General features: G+C 40.2%; 1 protein-coding gene across 12 annotated transcripts in view; it reads left to right on the top strand.

Annotated features, from left to right (window-relative positions):
- Window positions 1-20,862, top strand: part of PTPRK (protein tyrosine phosphatase receptor type K) — a 563,838-nt gene that overhangs the window by 114,077 nt on the left and 428,899 nt on the right. For all 12 annotated transcript variants that reach the window (XM_034765702.1, XM_034765705.1, XM_034765703.1 and 9 more), the window contains exon 2: window positions 4,944-5,066. In XM_034765702.1, the coding sequence (XP_034621593.1) occupies window positions 4,944-5,066 (123 nt within the window). The remainder of the gene's footprint in view (window positions 1-4,943; window positions 5,067-20,862) is intronic.

Raw genomic sequence — 20,862 nt, forward strand, 5'->3', positions numbered from 1 at the left:
TACACATTAATCTTAATAGAAACCCAGAACAGGCCTGGTTGGTAGATGTAGATTGTTCTGAGTACCAGTGCTGTCTCTCTCTGAAGTGCCTAGGACTTGAGCAGAGGTATTGGAACTAACACTCATAGTTCATCCCTGGCCTCAGTATGGGTGAGTTGATTCAGGCCCAGGGTAGTAATGAAGAGTGAATTGTGGCATATACCTCTGCAGCAAGGGAAGGAATGTGATAGCTTTAGGCTATTGGAGATCAATAGGTGGTGGTGTACCCTGAACACACAGTTCTGTTCCTAATCCATGGAACCATAGTAGAGAACTGTCTGATCACAAGACATTTGCTGTCCTGTTTGTTTTCAGCTGTTAAATCACATGGAAAAAAAAGTAGGAATATGTTAAATATTTCTACTTTTCTGTACAAGCAGTTGCTGTTACCACAAACAGGTGGAAAAGTGATTTGCATTACTGAATTGGAAGACAGTGGTCCACACTGTGGGGAAAGTTGAGAGCCCCATGCCTATAATACACTTTTCACTTATATCAGCAGTTGTGCTGGAATGGGTTTAAATGTATCAATATATCTGATCAATGACTATAAATAGTGTTCCACAACTGGGGGCTTCCTTGCCACCCTCCCCACTCCCTCAAGTACACCTTCTGTTATTTCATCACAATGTCTTAGACAGGTAGGTCTTTTAGTTTCTATAGTTACTGTAATAGTGTGTAAGTGCTTGATTAATGAACATAGAGGGGCAGATGTGTATTTGTAGGGTCTTGGCCATACTTCAGGTCATAGGAGGTGACCTGCAGGAATGGGAATAATTTCTACTTTACCTTATGGTGGTATCATAATGCATTATTGTATATGTGCATTTGACTTCTACTTTGCTTTACTCTGAAACATGTATTTGTCACTCTTAGACGCAGCATACCAGCTGAGACGGAGCTTTTCCCCTTTTGATATGGCAGCTCTTATATAAAGTGGATTTTGTATCAGGTTGATAATCCATTTGGATAGCTTTTCTTTCGTGTATATGATAAATGTGTACCTACTGGCTTTGCTGATGCTGCAGTGTTGTGCAAAAATGACAAGGTCTGTATTGTTTGTGTATTGAGACACTAGCTGTTGTTGCTAATCAGAATCCTGATACCTAAAATTAATAGCGGGTCTGAAGGACAGCAATTAAGATAATTCATCTTCCAAATGAGTCAATGTGATATCCATTGGTAGTTTAAATTTATATACCGAGGGCACGTAAACCATTAAAAAGGGTAATGGGTGCCCTCAAGGCATGTGTTTCAAAGCAGTATGTCATTTTGGTGCTGTGACAGTAGATAACTTCGCTTAAAGGGAAGCTGCTATTCATTTATCAATTAAATGTCTATGGAAATGTTCGTGTTTGCTGTAGAACGATCACAGCAGTCTATTGGAAGTTAAATCAAAGGATAAGATTTGTGTTTTAAGACTTTATGGCATTATCATGAGAGATGCTAATTAGAAAGCTTTCTTGGCGGTAATAGGACACCGGAGAAGAACTTTAAAAGGTATTAATGTTTCTTTAGAGAGACAAGGTGGGTGACATAATATTTGTTATTGGACCAACTTTTGTTGGTGAGAGAGAGAAGCGTTCAAGCATACACAGAGCTTTTCTTCAGGTCCAGTAAAAGATATTACCTCACCCACTTTTCTCTCTCATATCCTGGGACTAATATGGCTACAACAACACTGCATACAATTAATGTTTCTTTGACACACCCACACCCCACCCACCCACCTTCTTTTGTGTTTTGCCATCCCTGACAGTGACATAGGCACAGCAATCAACTCGGTTTCGAATATCAAATGTTACTTTGTGTTTTTTGTTGTTGTGTTCATATTGTCAAAATGATGCAGGAAAAGCATAATATATGTAAGGTTTCACTCAGATGGAAATGGAGCTGAATTCAGATTTGTGGACAAGGCAGTCCAACATGTCAGACAAGGAAATGAATTCCAATTTAGGTTGCCAGTAGATTATGATATCTTCTTACTGCATTTTCAGAGTAACAGCCGTGTTAGTCTGTATCCGCAAAAAGAAGAACAGGAGTACTTGTGGCACCTTAGAGACTCTAATAAATTTGTTAGTCTCTAAGGTGCCACAAGTACTCCTGTTCTTCTTACTGCATTTTATCTACCTCTTTGGTGCTGTCCATACTGGGTGAAACAGTATTTAGTAACTGTTGGCACAAGCAGAGTCCTAGCATGATTTTATCGACAGATATAGAAAGGGATTTTTGTTGGGGTTGGGTGGGTGTCAAGTTGGCTAAACTGTGTGACAGACCAAAACGCCTCCGTTCACCGCCTACTCTATTATGGTTTTATAACATGGGTCCAACACACAATTCTTAAAATTCCAGGAAGACTGTTTGCCCTTGTTAAAACAAACACTTGTGAACATGGTTGTCATTAGCATGGTGATGGTCCTAGTGTGGATAAGACTTATGTCCAGGAAGAGGTGTGTGTATAGGAAGGTACTACATAACAAATACAACTAGAAGAGGTTTTTGTGCAGATAATATCCGCTACAAACCAACCAATGTCTTGAAATGTATTTGTTGTTTGCAAGGAATTTTGACAAATAGTTTTGACACTCTAGGTGTTTGCAAAGTACTGTCTTAAATGCGTCGTCCTTCTCGTATGGCTCATCTACATTGGGTGGTATTGTTTCTACTCACTTGTTAGGTGACTGACACTTTTTAAACAAAAGCATAACAGGTAGAACAGCAGGAAGCCTGGCCTCCCGGGTAGGGATTGGTTGAAAGCTTTTTCTATCAAAACTGTTTTAAGTGGAAAATTGGATTTTGCCTAAACAAATATATTTTTGCTAAAAGGGTTTGCTTTCTATGGGAAAATCTTCACTTTTCATCAAACTCTCCAGCCAAAAATTTTCCGTGGTAGGCCAAAAAACATTGGATTTTTCAGTTTTTCTGATGAAAAGTCAAGTTTCCTGCAGGAAGCACCACCCCCCTCCCGACTTTTTTATTTTTTTCTTCCAACAAGTTCTACACGTAGACTATTTTTGTGTTGCAAATGCAGTGGGAGTCAGGGTGGTTTGCAATCGTCCTTTCTTTCTCCAGGAAAAACAAAAACAAAAAAACAAGCACATGGGAGGATGCCATTGAGATGGAATGGAAATGACACATTTTTCAGATAATCCTGAATTTACCATAAATGGAAACAGAGTTTTTAAGTCACAGCATCAGGTCCTGTTTTCAGTATTGTATCTGAAATACTTAACACAGCTCTGTGGCCTGTTAGAAATGGTCTCTAGTTTATTGTTTAACAGCAGGGATTTGTGTTTGCAGCAGTAAGAATTGTTAATCATACCAACGTACTGACTCAGACTATGTCTACACAGGGATAAACAACACATGGCTGGCCCAGGTCAGCTGACTCAGGCTCACAGGGCTTGGTCTCAGGGGCTGAAAAACCATTGTGTAGATGCTCGGGGCCCTGGGAGGGTGGAGGGACCCAGAACTCAGGCTCCAGCCCGAGTCTATAAGGTGCCACAGGACTCTTTGTTGCTGTTTACAGATCAGACTAACACGGCTACCCCTCTGATACTTAACACCTACACAGTGATTTTATCCATGCAGCCTGAGTCAGCTGACCTGGGCTAGCTGTGACTGTTTTATCCCTGTGTAGACATACCCTCAGAAGCCAATGAGGCAGATATGAGTTGCCCCTTAAATACCTCTAACTTATTTTCAACTGCCAGATACTTCTATAACCTTCTTCCTAGGCCCCTATGGCTTCTCTTAATGGATTATATGCTGCTTTTAGTATAAAGATGGTCATGCTCTGTGTTTACAGTCTCACTATTTCTTGGAGATAATCAAAGATTATCTGTTCTGATCTTGACTCCCATTTTCAAAGCCAAGCAGCAAATCCAAGGATTGTTTACCCTGGATGGAGATAACAGCTGCTGCAGAGCTACGTGCATGGCATCTGTTGTTCCTATTGTGAAAAATACCTCTCCTCCCCTGAAGTCCCTTTCATCCTCTACTCTCTTTCTTGTGACTCCATCCTTCATCTCTCCTCTCATATTCCTCTGTCTCCTCTTTCCTCCCCCACTCTCACCTTTTTCACCTTGATCTTCATAAGTGAAGGAGAAGATTTGAAAACCTGTTAAACAGGACCATTACCAAACAGTAGATTTTTATCATGCTGCAAACTTTGTTGTTGTTGTTTTTAACCCCCCCCCACCTTCCTTCCCCTCACAGTTCCTGTTGTTCTGGTGATGGGCACTGGAAAAAGATTTTAGATCCATTGTTTATGACCCTGAAAAAGAGCCTTCAATTTGTGGTGTTAGGCTGGGTTGGTTTAATAAAGTAAGAGTGTCAAATCCACTTTGAAGAAATCAAAATATTATTTCAATTCTCAGTGACTGTAATTATACTGTCAGAGTGCTTTCTCTTTCCTCTACTCTTTCCTTTCCCTCTGTGTGAGCGCTATCGATAAGTTTTATTCACTGTTTGGACTGCGTAGGCTGTCAGTGCATCAAGGAAGTTGTTGATTGCACCTTTACTGTTGTTAGCCTTGTTCATTGCTTTGTATTTTTTCCCCCTCAGTCTAGATAACATGTCACTTTTTATGCAAACACTGAATCAGGTTCTACTTTGACTTTACTAACTCAATCTGTGATTTCCTGCTCCTGTAGAATGAGCCGTTGGGGGAATTTGGCTGTGGGAAGCAGAGAAAATGTAAAGAGAATAACATTGATGGACGAGAGGCTTGAGATTTTTAGTTTTGCACATAAAAGCTTGTGAACTATGTCATAGGCTATGTGGACTCTGTGGCAGATGTACCTAGAAGGAACACCTCTGTTTGAATTTAAAGGAATTTTTTATTTTAAATAAATATAGAATTTGTAACTAATAAAACATTTGGTTTTCTTTCTTTCTTTCAGGGGGATGCACTTTTGATGATGGCCTGGGGCCCTGTGATTACCATCAAGACCTATATGACGACTTTGATTGGGTGCATGTCAGTGCTCAAGAGCCTCACTATTTGCCACCTGAGATGCCTCAAGGTGAGAGCCACAGTGGTGATGGTACAAGTTGAAGGGAAGGATTTGTGGCTTGTGTTTCTTTGTTGTTTTGAGAATTTTGAAGTTTCCTTAAAATGAGGTTACAGCCCTTGAACTTCCCTTAAAACTAGATAACACACAAGCCTGCTTTAGAAAAAAATAATAGGTAAATCTTCTAAGTGCTGGTCATGATTTTAGCTGGGTGGACTCCTGATTATTGTAATGAGCATTACACAGCCAGAACCTGTGGAAGCACTTTGCAAATATACCCCTTCAAATGTCAATAAATCTGTTTGTTCAGTCTTCAGTCTTCCTTTTAAATACACACAAGAACTTAACTAGCTTCTGCTAACTCTGTCCTATTTAAAAGAAGCATAACAAAATTTTACATCTTAAATGACATCTGATATATTTAGACTGAATCATTAGATAATATTAAAAGGCGAGAAAAAGATGCTTACAGAAAACTGACTGCTCATCTGGGGATAATCAGAAAGGTGATTTATGGAAATATTTCCATTGTTAATTACTATTGAGGACAGGTAATGAATAACTGAAGAGGTACAGCCTAGATGACCTTGCGTGCTCACCTTTGATGAACAGCTTAATCGGTGCTTCCCAGACAGGATGATATGCAAAGAAAATGAAACCGTTTGAAATTCAACTACATTTTCCAATTAATAGGACATTTAAGTAATTAATCATGCAGAGGAGGAGAAAAGGTCATGGCCACTCTATTTGTAGCTAACATAGCTTCCATTTAGGCATGTGGTGAAGAGAAGGAACCTTGCCATTTACAAGCAACAGAACCCCTTTACCATTTCTTATCCCTTCATTTATTGCTTGTTGTGTGTTAATGGTGGTTAGAGAGTATATGTAATTTTTACTCCTGTAACTAGTGGCTAGCTAGGCATTTGCTGTTTCACCCTGCTGTTGTTAATATATGGGTGCAGGTTACTGTACCCATATCTTGTAAAATAGGCTCATGTGTGAGCAGGTTTTATAGTTGATTTTAACAAAATGTGTGATGATGATGCATATAGGAAAGTAGATATAAGTTCTTAAGACAGCATTCATTGCTGATGGTGTTTTTGTTAGTGTCCAAAGTAGTCCCAAAGAACAAGGCTTGAAGTTGGTTGCCTATTCTCAGGTTCATATTGTACGATTGCAAATATTTAGCCTTTTAAAATGGTGTGGAATTATATTGCTCATAATATGTGTTCATATGGCAGTTTAAATAGCTAGGTTTTGAGAGAGTCTGAATGACAAGATAGCTCTTGCGTCTCCCTAAATAACATGTCAGTCGTACAATTTTCAATCAGTTTGACTCTTTGCTCCCTAACCTGACACCTGATGTCTGTTCAGTTTCGTGACAGACCAGTTCACCCCACTGCATTCCCATTCTGTGGAGTATAGTTTCCTGTCCAAATGTCACACAAGCTTTAGAAGTATTTCCCCGCCCCTCCACTTAAACATGTTTAAGCCCCCTTTATTTAATCAAAGATTAGGCCTTTGTACAATGAAGGGCGAGAGGTATATCACAAAACAGGGTGATCATACAAATGCAGGCAAGACTGAGTTATACAATGCCACAGTTTAGTATGTTAGGTGTTTAAAAATCTACAGATGATTTTTGGGAATTAGTACCCAGTTTCAAATGCTGGCTCTCCAATAAGGTTACTTTGCAATTTGATCAGAAGGCATAAACTACGATTAAGTGGTTCTGATTTTTAAAAGATCTACATCACACCGGAACTCCTACACTCAAACTGTTTCAAGTTTGAAATGGACTGGAACATTAGGATTTTACTGTGCAGTGGGACTTCTTATGATAGTCTTAAGGTATTTATAGTTAAACTATTTCTGAACACCCAAGCCGTAGCCACGTTGTCAGACTGTCGTACGTTCATTGTTTTACATCTTTGTGGAATGTTTTAAATGTTACATCTTTTTTAAAGACGAGAACTAAAAGTACCAAAGAATATGTAATAGCAGATTGTTCATAAATATTGAGTGAGGCTAATGTGACTGAGCAACTTTCTTTCACCCCTGTGTCACCAGTTAAATGTGGCTCAGGTTTATAGAAAATAGGTGACTGCCTTGATGCCTTTTTGACACATGTAAAATGAGTGAGTTTGATTTTTTTCAGTAATGTTTTTAATGAATAGATGCCCCCATCACAATAACTACCATCAAAATAAGTGTGTGTAACTAGATTACGAGGGATTGAGGGTTTAGTTACTCAGTTGGGATAGCAAGAATATAGTGGTATGAAGAGTCAGAATTAAAGTAGAGTGAAGTAGACACTTCTTTGGTAAAGAGTGGGAAGTCAAATGCAAGTGTGGTAGGTGGAGTGGTGCAAGGAACAGAGAACTTATCTTCCAGCTGGCTGAAGTTGCTGTTCATAGGAGCAGCAGGAGGGTCTGGTTGAATAACATGGATGGCTAAAAGAAGCTAACCCTCTCCTCATTGCATCCTTGTCCTGGATGAACAGCTAAGTGGGAAAGAGGGTGCTCTGCAAAACCAGTTTGCCTGGGCTACAGGTAGGAAGTACAGGGGAGATGGAAAGAGAGAAAATAAACTTAAGTTTAAATGATGGCTCCCACTCTATGAAGCTGTACCAGAGAGGTGGAGAAGTGGCTGTGGTTCTCACTGCATCTGGCTGTCATGTTTGTAAACACTAGCAGTACGAAAAATAGCCACTGAGTTCCAAGGGCTTCTTTATTTTCTCTCATGCTGTGGTCTCTGATCATCAGTGAGAGTGGGTGGTAGAAATGAGCAACTAACTGGTTTTTGAGTTTGGTGGCTTAACTGAAAAATCCGGAAAAACAAATGGTTTTGTTTTGTTTTTCTCGCTGAAAGTTAAAACTGAAAGAATTTCAGGTTGTGGGTAGAAAAAAGAAGTGGGTACAACAAACCATTGCTTTTGACTATAAATGTTTTTTTTCCACATCTTTCATGTTATTTCCACGTGTGTGTACTCTTGTTTTAAAAATAAATTTAAGGTTTGAAATCTTTTTGAAATGAAAGGTTGAAAAAGTCACAATGAAATGGTTTGGCTGTCTTGAAATCTTTTTTGGCCAAAACTATTCATTAAATTTGACCCAAATTTGCAAATATTTTTGATCGGCCAGAAGTTTCATTTTTCAGTGGATAAACGATTCATCCACAAAAAATTTCATCCAGCTCTAGTGGGTGGATGAGCAGGAGATGCCAGCAGTGTGAGGAAAATGCCTTGCCCTTGTCAGCATTGCAGTAGCACCCTCCCAACAGTGGTTGAAACCACAGAGCAGCACCCTGTCAGGCGTCCCTTGATGCTCTCTTCCAGCAGCCATCCAACTATGGAGAGGTAAAATAATGAAGCAACAGGAGGAGAGAGGGTGCAAATAAAGTTAACCTTTTTCTACTTATGTTTGAAAAGTCCTGCTTTTCTATAGCTCTTCACATGCCATGGATCTCTCTTAAGGGTAATAACCAGCCCACTGCTCTGTTCGGTGAAGGGGTTCAATGCAAGAAAGCTGTGCATGGGATGTGCATGACAGAGCTCTGCAGAGTAAGTGAGATGCAAGGCTAAGAGCAGAGAATCCAGTGATGCTCCGATCCTCCCAAGCTTCCCAACTCTGTAGGGTATAATAAAGCTATAACCATTGGCTGAAGTACTCTTCATGGAGCTGCTCTGTGGGGTTGGGGGAAGGATACCTAATTTTTTATATCTTCATTAAATCCCACACATCTGCCCAATGCCTAGTCTTGGCTACTTTAGTGGGTGCTTGTTTAAGGCTTTAGCACCTGGCTACGTGAAAAAAGAATATTGCACATGCTTAGTGTGCAGTTTTAAGTCCTCCTAACTTTCTCAAAATAAAACATTTGTTGAAACTAAGCAAAGACCAAAATATTCAGTGAGAATTATCTCCAGGCCAAATCTCAACTTTTAAACTTCTACCATTGTTTAAGATGGTTCAGGTAGTGTGTGTGTGGGGGGGGGGGGGGGGGGGGGGGGGTTGGACAGGGGAGAGGTATTTTTTCTTCTTCTCTCCCATAATTCTAATGGCTGAAGAGATTTTAAGTCAAACTTTACAAAAAGCTCTCCACTGGACAGAAATCAAGCATGGAAAATTTCAGAGCCATAGGCAAATGTTTTGGAATGTTATGAGCATGTAAAAACAGGTAATAATGGAAAGTATTTTGCAACCTTAACTATGGTATTTGCTACCATCACACCAGGTATAATAACCTCTTTTGAATGAGTAATGCAGTTTCAGACATGTTTTTCTATATTGATCTAGACTGCATTTTTCAAATTGTGATCAAAGTGAAAAGTCTATTATTTCTATTATGGGAAAATCATATATGCATAGGGTGACCCGATAGCAACTGTGAAAAAACGAGATGGGGGTGGGGGGTAATAGGGGCCGATATAAGAAAAAGTCCCCCAAAACAGGACTGTCCCTATACAAACGGGACATCTGGTCACCCTATATATGCAGTATATATAACTTTTTATTAAATGTAAGGGGAAATAGTTATAGGAGGTGGTCACCTGCAGTTTTAAATATTAAACTTGTAAATTGTTTGAGCTACAGTTTGCATGATAAGGAATCTGGACTTTATCATTAATATCAATGGAAACATTATCTAATGTGGTCAACATCCAGTTACCCCTTTCTGCTGCAATCTGTATCCTTATGTAGGATAACTACTATTTGAATATCACACCTATAATATTGTAGTAGTTGAGCAAAAAAGCTGGTAATTGGCAAAAATATAGGCATACATAGAATTTAATTGTGGTACAGTCAAATGTGGGTTGTTGTTATGATTGCAAAGAGCAGTATACTTAAACAGTCTGGGCTGCATTTGAGTCATCAGGATTACTCCTTACAAAATGTAATGGGTTAGTGATATGCAGTATAAAAGTCTCCATTGCAGGTTTTACGCAGCTCAAAATGTGGGTGAGATAATTTTGACAGTAAAGCATCGAGAATGTAAACATTTTTCAGTGCTGCCGGACTTCTGCATTTTTTGTGCAATGTCTTACTTTATTTGCATAAGTGCAGCTGCATGAAGTTGGGTTGAAAATGGGAATGGAATAAAGAGGGAGAATTCCATGCATTGCAGGGGGCAAATTCTAAACTGACTTGTACTCATTTAAAATAGGGGAAGAAAGATGGGGTGCTCTTTTCCTTTGATCTACCTGCATGTCTTTTTATAGGTATTAAAGCAAATATTTTCTACTTGTCTATCTAGGTGAACTCTTAGGAACATATATATATCTATATATATATCTATCTCATCATCAGCTGTGTAATTAAAGTATACATTAGAAACATTAAGGGCCATTAGTGGAAAGATGAAATCTGATTTCTGGATGTAGAATATTCCCCTACTCACTCCTAGGGGACAATTAGATACACCTTGTGCTCATTATGTCTTTTTTTTTTTTTTTTTGTATAATGTTTTATGAACAATGGTGCTCTTTTAGTAATATGATTGGGGACATATTCCATAGTGAGTTGGGGACAGGGGTGTGTTTCTGGCCATATTATTATATCTATTGGTGCATTTACCCTTACTCTAAAGAAGATAGTTCATTTACCTCATTTGTGTTACCCATTAAGAGCAGACACACTGAGAGGCAATGCAGGGTCAGTGAGTGAGAGCCTGTAATGGACTGCTCGAGGGGAACCACTTAATGAAGGCTGGTTTTTAATGTAAGGGCTATTTCCAGCCCCCCCCCCCCCCCCGGATACAAATGCTATCTGAAGAATGTCTAAATTGTAGTGGACAGGAATGGTATGGTGAGATGAGCATCTTCTTGTCCCTGAAACGTGGGGGAAAATGAGTCCTGAAATAAAGTATATTTTTAGAAAGAAGAAAGAGGCAAAGTATAGAAAGGATTTCAGGGACTATTCCGGCACCTTTTTTACATATTCCTTAAAATCAATATCTGATCCAGAGAAACAAAATTTCTTCTTCCTGTGAAGAACACTGCAGAAATTAGTTATGACCTTGTACCGTCACCATAAATTAAAAAACAATGCCGCACCCTCCCGCTCCCAACCCAAAACATACATGGCTGATTCTGGTGCAGACCAGTCACTAGCTCCATGGTTAAAAGCTACCGCACAAGTTGGTAAGAGTTGAAGATATGAATTATCAAATAGTGGAAAGGTTGCTTGTTTGAAACGGATGTCTAAATTTCTGAACACTTTTCATTATCCATATAAATAATGCTTTCGTATTCAAACTGAACAAAATTCATCCTGGGTGGGGGGCCAGTTGCATGCCACTTACACCCTGCATTGGGGTGCCTAGTGGGCAGGCCACTGGTGTAAGGGTGTACCAGCTGTATCGCCAGAATCAGTCTTTTCATAGGCCCACAGGAAGTGTATTGATGGATATATGGGAGCATAAGGGCCATGTGATCCTTGTTTACGTGGGCACACCTAACACAATTTGCATGTAGCATGACGGGGCTATGGCTAAGATGCAGACCCAGGTGGGTAGGAGTGTAGATTTAATTTCTAGTTTCTCTGTTTACTTGCATAAAGTGCAGTTTTGTGGGGATTTATATAGGGGTGACGTTGTGCAGTCTATATGGTTTTATAAAAACATGATAATAAGTGAATATAATGTAACTGGGATAGTTTTAGAAAAATATGGTAATAAGTGAATATAACGTAACTGGGATATGCTTCATGCAAAAGGTCTCTTGTAAGGTATCATTACAAAGCTTATAATCTACTGAGTATGATCATCCTATTTGTAGAAATGTACCACTCTTGTATCTAAAACTAGAAATATAAAACATAACTCTGAGGGCCTATTGTAATTATGTAAAGTGTGGGCCATTAATGATGGTTTGGAATCTTGATGACTCCCATTAACCAGGATCATTGTCTGCAGATGGCTGTGTTTACCTGTTATATGTGTGTGCTGGCAAGTGGGCAATGAAGTCTTGCAATGACATGTGATCATGTCACCTGAACTGGAATCCATCTTTAACCTGATGCTTTTCCAGTGAGGGGGGTGGAAACCCAGAGGGACAAAGGGTTCCCGCCTTATGCAAAAGATATGTAAAGGGGTGGAAGAGAACACAGGGAGAGAGGAGCCATCATGAAGAATCCCCTAGCTACCACTTGAGCTGGAACAGGAGCTGTACCAGGGGAAAGAGTTGTGCCCAGGCCTGGAAGGTGTCCAGTCTGAGAAAAACTTACTGAAGCATCTCTGAGGGTGAGATTATCTGTAATTAGTTTGATTAGACATAGATTTGCGCATTTTATTTTATTTTGCTTGGTGACTTACTTTGTTCTGTCTGATACTACTTGGAACCACTTAAATCCTATTTTCTGTATTTAATAAAATCACTTTTTATTTAGTAATTAACTCAGAGTATGTATTAATACCTGGGGGAGCAAACAACTGTGCATATCTCTCTATCAGTGTTATAGAGGGCGAACAATGTATGAGTTTGCCCTGCATAAGCTATATGCAGGGTAAAACGGATTTAATTGGGATTAGACCCCATTGGGAGTTGAGCATCTGAGTGCTAGAGACAAGTACACTTCTGTGAGCTGTTTTCAGGTAAACTTGCAGCTTTGGGGCAAGTGATTCAGACCCTGGGTCTGTGTTGGAGCAGACTGGAGTGTCTGGATCAGCAAGACAGGGTGCTGGAGTCCTGAGCTGGCAGGGAAAACAGGAACAGGGGTAGTCTTTGCACATCGGGTGGCAGCTCCCAAGGGGGTTTCTGTCATCCAACCCGTCACAATAGGTGAAGCTTAATTTCAGCTGGCTGTGAATAAGATTTGTGGAAAGGTGAAGGGAAATGGCTCAAGTTGCTGCTCTGAAAAGTAGAAAAATATCAACCGAGAAATAGTTCTGTGGAGAAAATTGAACATTTTGCAGCTTTTGAAGAGGGGAGAGAATGCCAACAGCGTCATGAAATTCTAAGCCCTTCCTTAGAGACACTGATTGAGAAAAGATGTACCAACATGCTCTTTGTGCTACAGGAGAGCAGGATTTAAATGGAACACTCTAAAACTTTACCAGACATCTGAGCAATTGAGTGCTGTGTTCTTGCTATCATTTTGCTGCTAATGGTTTGAATTGGCCATTTAGGGGTAGGGGATCAGAGTAACTTTGTGAGAGAGTTTTATTTGCTGATCCATTTAGGTGAGAGATGCCATAGGGAAGACAGTAGCTTAAATCTAGAAGTTTTATTGTATGATATTTGTCTTGGTTTTTTAACTATTAAAGAGAGAACCAAACCCAGCAAATTCATGTGCTGGAGGGTTCAGAAATTTTGTTGTCTATTTTCTTCTCTTTCTTAATTGTGTATTGAAAGGAAAGGGGACATGCTTTTTGTAAACTACGTTGGTGAATTTTTGATTTCTTTACCACTTTCAGCCTCCCCATCTGCACCCTACCCCAAAAAGTAGCCCCAAACAAAACAATCTATGTATACATTCAAATATAAATATGTATATTTACATATTATAGTGTATGTAGTACCCAGTATCTGTGCTGATCATGTTAATACACGATAGCTTTGTGGAGCTAGGAGAATATCCTGTCATTAGTGGTCTTTGCTGAAGTGCAAAGGTGGCATGCTGCATTTATCCCTTGTTAACTTCAGGGGGCTTGATCAGGAAATATGTTTTGCTGGGCTTCTAAAATGATGGGCAGTTTTATGTTGTAACAGAATCATTAATGATTATCACATCTTTGTATTATTTGGTAGTGGCATGTTTAATAATAAACTGCCTTGTTAATACAGGAAATGAATGTCTATCAGATAAAATCCTAGGGCCCTACTAAACATATACTTATTCATCTATCATCAGGCTGGCTCAATACAGCTCATTCATCAACTTATTGTCCCATTCCTTGTAAATAAACAGTACCCAGTATATAACTTGATATTTCAGATGCACAGTAGGATTGGGAAGGCAGCATAGCGTACTACCTCCATACTGAGTTTTAATGTGCTTGAGAATAATGAAGTGGGCTGGTGTTATAGAAGGCCTTACAGATAATGTAGACTGAAATCAAATATCTTGCTTTGTGTGGAGTTTGAATAAATCTGATTTTTCTTGAAATGTGGATATTGGAGTAGTAAATACCCTGAAGATTTTTAGTAATAGAAACAATGATGTCTCCAAGTGGAATAATCTACTTGCTACTTTCACATCCAGTGAAACAACCAGATTATCCTCTCCCTAGAAAGTTGCAAGAAATAAAGCTAGCAGAAACTGTTAAAAGTGCTTGGATATTATTAGCAGAATTGCTGGCTCACTGTACTTTGCACTCAGAGCCAACTGCCAAGAGAGCTCAAACCTTTATGGATACAGAATGAAAGCTTAACTGCTTGGTTTTTTTTTTTTTTTTGGGAAGGTCATGGATATCCTTTAGTTGAGCAGCACCTTTGTGGTTGAGTATGGATTGCCAAGTAATTGATTTGGTATTGAAACTTTATTTTCTCCTGATGTTCATGCACAGACATATGTATTGCACTAGCATTGATTAAATCGGTTAGGCTGGGAATTGGCTAAGACCTATTCAAACAAAGTAACAATAGAATCTGTGCAAAATGCAACGTTAAGTAGGTAGTCTCTTAAAAGCCACCCCCTCTTCAAGTAATCCCCAGTTTTGCTCCATCTTTTAATAGAAGATCTCCCCTGTTATTTCAGTTTCTTGGGTGGTAATTTAAGGTAGGGTTTGAAAAATCCACTTGCTGCATGTAAAGAGTTCCAGTGCAGTAGGGTGAAAAATGACCAATCCTAGTCAATTTTCACTGTTGCTACTCAGACTCCTGAGGGCAGCATTAAAACTATTGGCTCGGATTCAGTCTGCCACTGCTTGAGAATAGCTATAAGTATCGGGAGAGACAGTCATGGGAGCAACTTGTTCAGGAACAGGATAGCGAAGGAATAAAGTAGTAGAATATGAGTCTTTGTGAGGTAGGCGGAACAACATGAATGCTTCTCCCCTAGAGTAATGGGGGCTTCAAGTTTCAGATTCTGTACCTCGTTGCCAAAGTCTGTTATGCAGGCTGGAATCCCCAGGGAAGGTTGAGGTAGAGCAGCTGGGTGAAATCTCAATGCTTTCCCAGCAGGCTGAGAATGGAGGTGAGTTTTTTACTAGGGTGTTGCTCCTGAACAAATAGCCTTTCACCATTTTGTGTTCGGCATTGGCTAGTATGTTTTGTTCTCCTGACTCCTAGGTGGAAAAGTTAGAAAAGAGAAGTGCAGTATCTGAGTGAGTTTGGGAAAGAAAAGTGGAAGAAAATGTAGGGGAGAAGAAGGAAAAGGGGAAACACATTGGAGACAACTTGCACCATGATTTCATACAGGAAAAGAGTGGCATGAAGCCAGGAATGCAAAGGAGCTATGTCACAGCGCAGGACTCACTGTCGCGGCGCCTCCTGCTGGTTGTCCAGGGAATTAGCGTTTCCAGCCTCCAGAGCACCACCTGCATGCTGGTGTCCCGCTTGCTGCTGGGCCTGAGTCCCTCCTGGACCCCGGTGCCCCTTTCAGGCAGTACCCCCACAAATCTGGGTCTCCCTTCCCCAGGGAACCCCCAATCCCCTCTGTTCCCACCTTGCCTCCGTCTATGGCCACTGCCAGTCATCAACTAGCCCCCGTTCACTAGGGCAGACTGCAGTGTAAATGCCACTCATCATGGGCAAGGGGGGTTTGGACCTGCTGCCTCTGCCTACGCTTGGGCTTTTCAGTACTTTTCTTTGGCCTTTAACAAGGCCTGCAGCCTGGGGGGTTTCTAGGCCAGAGCTTCCCAGCTCCTCTGGCCTTCCCCAGCCCTGCTCCAGTCTCAGTACCCTGCTTAGCTCCTAGCAGCCAGGCCCATCCCTCCCCACATCTAGAGAGATAGTGTCTGTGCTCCTGGCCCCCTGCCCTCTTATAAGGGCCAGCTGGGCCCTGATTGGGGCGTGGCCGCATCAGTGGCTGGTTCCCCAATCAGTCAAGGCTTGCTGCTTTTCCTAGTAGCAGCCCTCTTTCAGCCTCAGCTCTCTCCCAGGGCTGGTTTAAGCCTTTTAAGGTAGGAGTGTGTGACCACCCTCTACAAGCTATAACAAATATGAGAGATGTTAACTTACCTTTCTAAAATGTATTAACTATGACACTGCCAATCAATGTTCTGTTGAAATGTTGTGTGCAGTAGGAGTTCAAGAAGTTGGTGTTACAAAGCTCCTCCTTGTTTAAGGACCTGGTTACCTGAGATTGTCCCCTCTCCCTGTGCTGAATTACCACTGTTGTTACAAGCCGCGATATTGAGTTGGGCCCCCCCTGCTATATAGAGGAAGAAGCGCTGCGCAGGGTGTACTCTCACTTTAGAACCTGCTCCAGATGCAGAATTTGTTAAGCTACTAGTTGCACAGCCAATCCTGTTTCTCCACCACACCCCAGTCAAGGCTTTTGGAGAGGAGTTCGGGTTTATTATTCTTATAGTAGACAACTGTTTGCTTTCAGTTACAGGGGAGTGTGGCCTTTGGCAGCATGGTGCAGCGCAAGTATGCCCCCTATAGCTAGTAAGCTTAGGCTCCAGGGTAGTAGTTTAATTTTGCAAGCCTGGACTTAAGGTCATTTTCACTGAATATTCAATGAAAGTGAATTGCTAGTTATGACTATTTCGTCTTCTGTGATCAGTTTATAACCATAATCACGATATAAACTCCCCTAGAAGATGGGTGTATTTCTATACAACATGTTGGGTTGTGATCAGATTGCAGTAGTGCCCAGGGTTCCCAAGGAGTATCTGAGCCTCACTGTGCTAATTGCTGTACAAATGGATAGGGTTACACACTGCATAATAACCCCCAAAACCAGCAGCCTATTTTAAGACAACGTTCAAAAGAAGTGAGTGTAACAAACAGTAGATGGGTGGGTAGACAGAATAAAGAGGATAAATTCTGTTTAATTTTTTAAAATCAGGAATCCCCTTAAAGTCAACAAAATCAAGGGGCAAAGAGGAAATATTAAAATTAATGCACCTTGTACAATACAGTATCTGAAATTTTACTGCCTACTTAAATATTGATTTTTTTCAAGCTCTTTCCTTTTTGCTGTTCAGTGTGTAATTTATATTCCTTTGTTATGCTTTTGCTGCTTGTAGGTGCTGATGCAGCATCTACTGTTTTTTTTTTAAATGGTAAACATAGCTACTGTAATAAAGCTCTACAATTGTGCAGAACCACAGTTTGATTAAACTAGTAACATTTAAAAATGAAGTAACTTTTTCTTTCATTTACTGTGGGCTAATGAAGCAAGTGTATTTGGAGACCGGTCAGATTTTAAACCCGTGTATTGTTATCCATTAGTGGTATAGAGATCTGTTAAAACTGCCATTACTAAGCTAACTGTATCTGTAGTGGAGTGTTGTTAGATCAGGAACATTCATTTAATCCTCATTTCCCTTGCCCTCTGAGTTTTTCATTCCCCTTTCTCACCTCTGTAAACACAGATCATGTGAAAGGTGACCTCTTGCAGATGAGGTCAGTGTGAACACCAGTAAGTAGGTAGGCTGTAAAAATGCCTGCCACTGCTTGGGGTTTTATTTGCCTGGCAGCAGGGTGATGTCATTGTGTAGTCAAGGAGTCAGCATGTTAATTTATGACCGAGTTGCAAGGGTATTGTAACTCTATTTGTAAAGCCTATTTGAAATGTTGGTTCTGGATCTTGGAGGGATCATAAACATGGGTATGTGGCTGCCATCTCTGACATAGCAGATCCCACAACCTTGTCCCTCACAGCTTGGCAGAGTAACTCTTTGCTTGTAAAGGAGGTTAGCTGGTATTGCTCAGAATTGAAATAAGTGAGGAATGAGAGCCAATGGGAAAGGTCAGATGTTACTGATGTAATTCAGTACGAAGTTCTTAATTATAATGTACGTGGTTTCTGTACAGATATAGTATGTGTCTGAACTCTTTATGGTAAAATTCCATTTATTTAGGGAACAAGACAGATTTCCTGTCAGCCTGTCACTTGTGCAAATAGTGATTTTTATTGGTCTAAGAGTGATGATCTAGCATATCTGCGGTGAATGGGAATAGTCAATGCTACAGATCTGTATCTAAGAGAAGAACCCTTGGGTATTGTTAATGTTTCAATGACAAGTAAGAAGTGCTGTTTATATAAAAAGGAAATTTTGGTCTTTTGATACTATAAGGATTTAAATTTTATTCTCATCTTGCCTATCTGTTCTCCCCCCCACACCCCCCCGCTAGGTGTACTGGTTTTGTAGATCTGTTAGGTTCCATATTTACTGTATTTATCTGCACAAAATCCCATTGCCCCTATTTTACAAACTGTGCCTCAGTTCCTTGAGAGGCTAAGTGATTTGCTCAAGATCACACAGAAAATACTTGGCAGAGCAGGGATTTGACCCCCAGGCCTCCCGTGTCCTAAGATACTGACTCAACCACTGTCCTTCCTCTCTCGAAAGTTTGTGTAAAATCTGATTCAGTGTATGTAAAAATAAAGGCTAAACCATAGAGAACATGGCCTAAGGAGACAATTCCCCAAGTCAAGGAAATGAGCCTGGATAACATCCATGCTACAGGCACCCAAGATAGAACTATCTGTATCAGCCCCAAACAGAAAAATACGTATCTAGAACAAGTAACACCGGGCTTAGGCCTGGTCACAACAAACCTCATGCATTTCCACTGAGTCAATTACTTTCAAGAGCCATTGACGGATGAGAGCTATACTGAACCCTCATTGGTCAGAGGTTTTCTCCCAAGTACTTCAGCTGTCAGTTGGAGGGATAAACACGTTTATCAGCAAATCTGCTATAACTGTGACTGATTTGCTATTCAGACCCAATCTTTATGAGCACAGTAGCCTGGCTGTGCCAAAGGAAATATTGGAAAGTTAAGGATTTCCTGATCAAGTGATTGCCCCCCCCCCTCCCAACCCCTGCTATTATATTTGTGTGAGGAATGAATCTAGGCATGCTTGATATATAAAGAGAATGAAAAATGAATCCATGGAACTTTCCAATCTCTAGTATCTTCCACAGGAGCATCTATCAGCAAGAATGAGTATTAGTTGCATCCAAGTACTATCTAAAGTCCTGAATTAGGTAATCAGATGCTGCAGGAACAAGCTTTCATGTTTAGTGTCTCATACTTTATCTGTCAAGATGACATTTCTAGTTCCCATAACTTTCTTCAAGAGGGTATTGGAGTCAGAGATCAATATTGTATGATGCACAATGAGAAGATGAGTCTGAGAAGTCTAAAATAATAATTATAAAATGTTTCCATTCCAAGAATACACTTACATTCCACAGGACTCAGGGACTAGCACTTGCTTCTATTCAATCCCATTGTATACTAAGAAGAAATGAAGGCACAACATGAGTGTTTGAGGGACAATCAAAATATACATTGTAGGACAGAATAACTTAGGAAATCCACAGCGTTTTGCCTTTCAGTAAAGGGATGATGATGATTAATGACACAGTGGCCAGGTCAAGACACCACGATGCAAGCAGCAAGACAAACGTCTTCAATGAGTCCTGAAATCACAAAATGGATAGAAGCATCTTCTGCAGAGAGAGGTCTATGCACTGTTGGAGAAAGTGCAAAACAGACTAGCATGCTAAGCAGCTGTTTGGGCTACAGTCCATATATTCAACAAATATTATAAACACATCTTATCAGATTTGATGGAGGCAGCGTTTGGTATCAGGATCCTATAGTCCATGGCAAAGTGCAATTAAAAGTAAGGGCATTATTCCTTTCCTTATTCTTAAACTCCTATAATTTTGTCTTTTATGTGCATAATTCCAAGAGGTATTTGAGAGAGAGAGTTAGTTCTTGTACTGCTCAGAGGAAAGAATTTTGAAAGGTATCTGACAATTCTGATCCACCATGGAATCATGATTTAAAACCACAGTACAGAAAAGTAGGGGATAGAATTTAGGTGAAAGTATTAACCAAAGCATTAACATGTAGATTATTAACCAGTTGTTGTAGTATTGGGTTTTTTACTGTTGTTTGACTTAAGTCCTTCTGATGAGCAGTTGAGGGGATGTTCGAGTTGCCTACTATAAATTGGATTGAACTGTTTCCAAGTCTCTTGAGAGAGAAAACCTACCCATGCATACGCAACAGCCAGACATAGTATATTATTTCAGAGAAAGTAAATGAAAAGTAAGGATAAACTTTTCTGTAACATTCTTACCTTCTCTTCAATGCTGGTTACTTCCTATGAATGAAGGGTCAGCACACACCACACTCCAGGAGTGAAAAACTGTGCTAATGTCAGTTTCTTCTTTCCAGCCAAGTCCATGTCATCTGAGCTAACCCTTCTGCCTCCCTGCCCCTCTTTGTGTGTACATGTCTAGTGGGGTATGTGTTTTGGGACAAAATGACATAAATTTTAAGAGACCTTCCAGTAGTTTATAAACTTATTTAAAAAGCACAGGTATTCTGGAAATGAATGATAGCCTCAGGCCAGTGGCAAAATGCCCATATGTACATAGTTGATTGCTTTACATGCTTTTTGCATTAATGTTGTTAGTGACAGTGACTTGAAGCAAGCTCTTTGCAAGAAGCTGGTAGGTGGGCCCTTCTCCAGGCCTCACCCTGATTGACAGTGACAGCTGCTTTTTTTTCCTTGAGAAGGGACCCAAGCCTGCACATAAATCATAAAATGGAGTGCTGGTGAGGTTCTGTTATAGTCCACCAAATCAGATGAGGGGATAGGATTAGCAGCTCCTTATCCTTTATATGTAGCAAGAAAAATGGTCATTTTCAGATTTCAGTCTAGGGGTT

The sequence above is a fragment of the Trachemys scripta genome, chromosome 3 (assembly GCF_013100865.1).
Source record: "Trachemys scripta elegans isolate TJP31775 chromosome 3, CAS_Tse_1.0, whole genome shotgun sequence".
Classification (NCBI taxonomy): Eukaryota; Metazoa; Chordata; order Testudines; family Emydidae; genus Trachemys; species Trachemys scripta.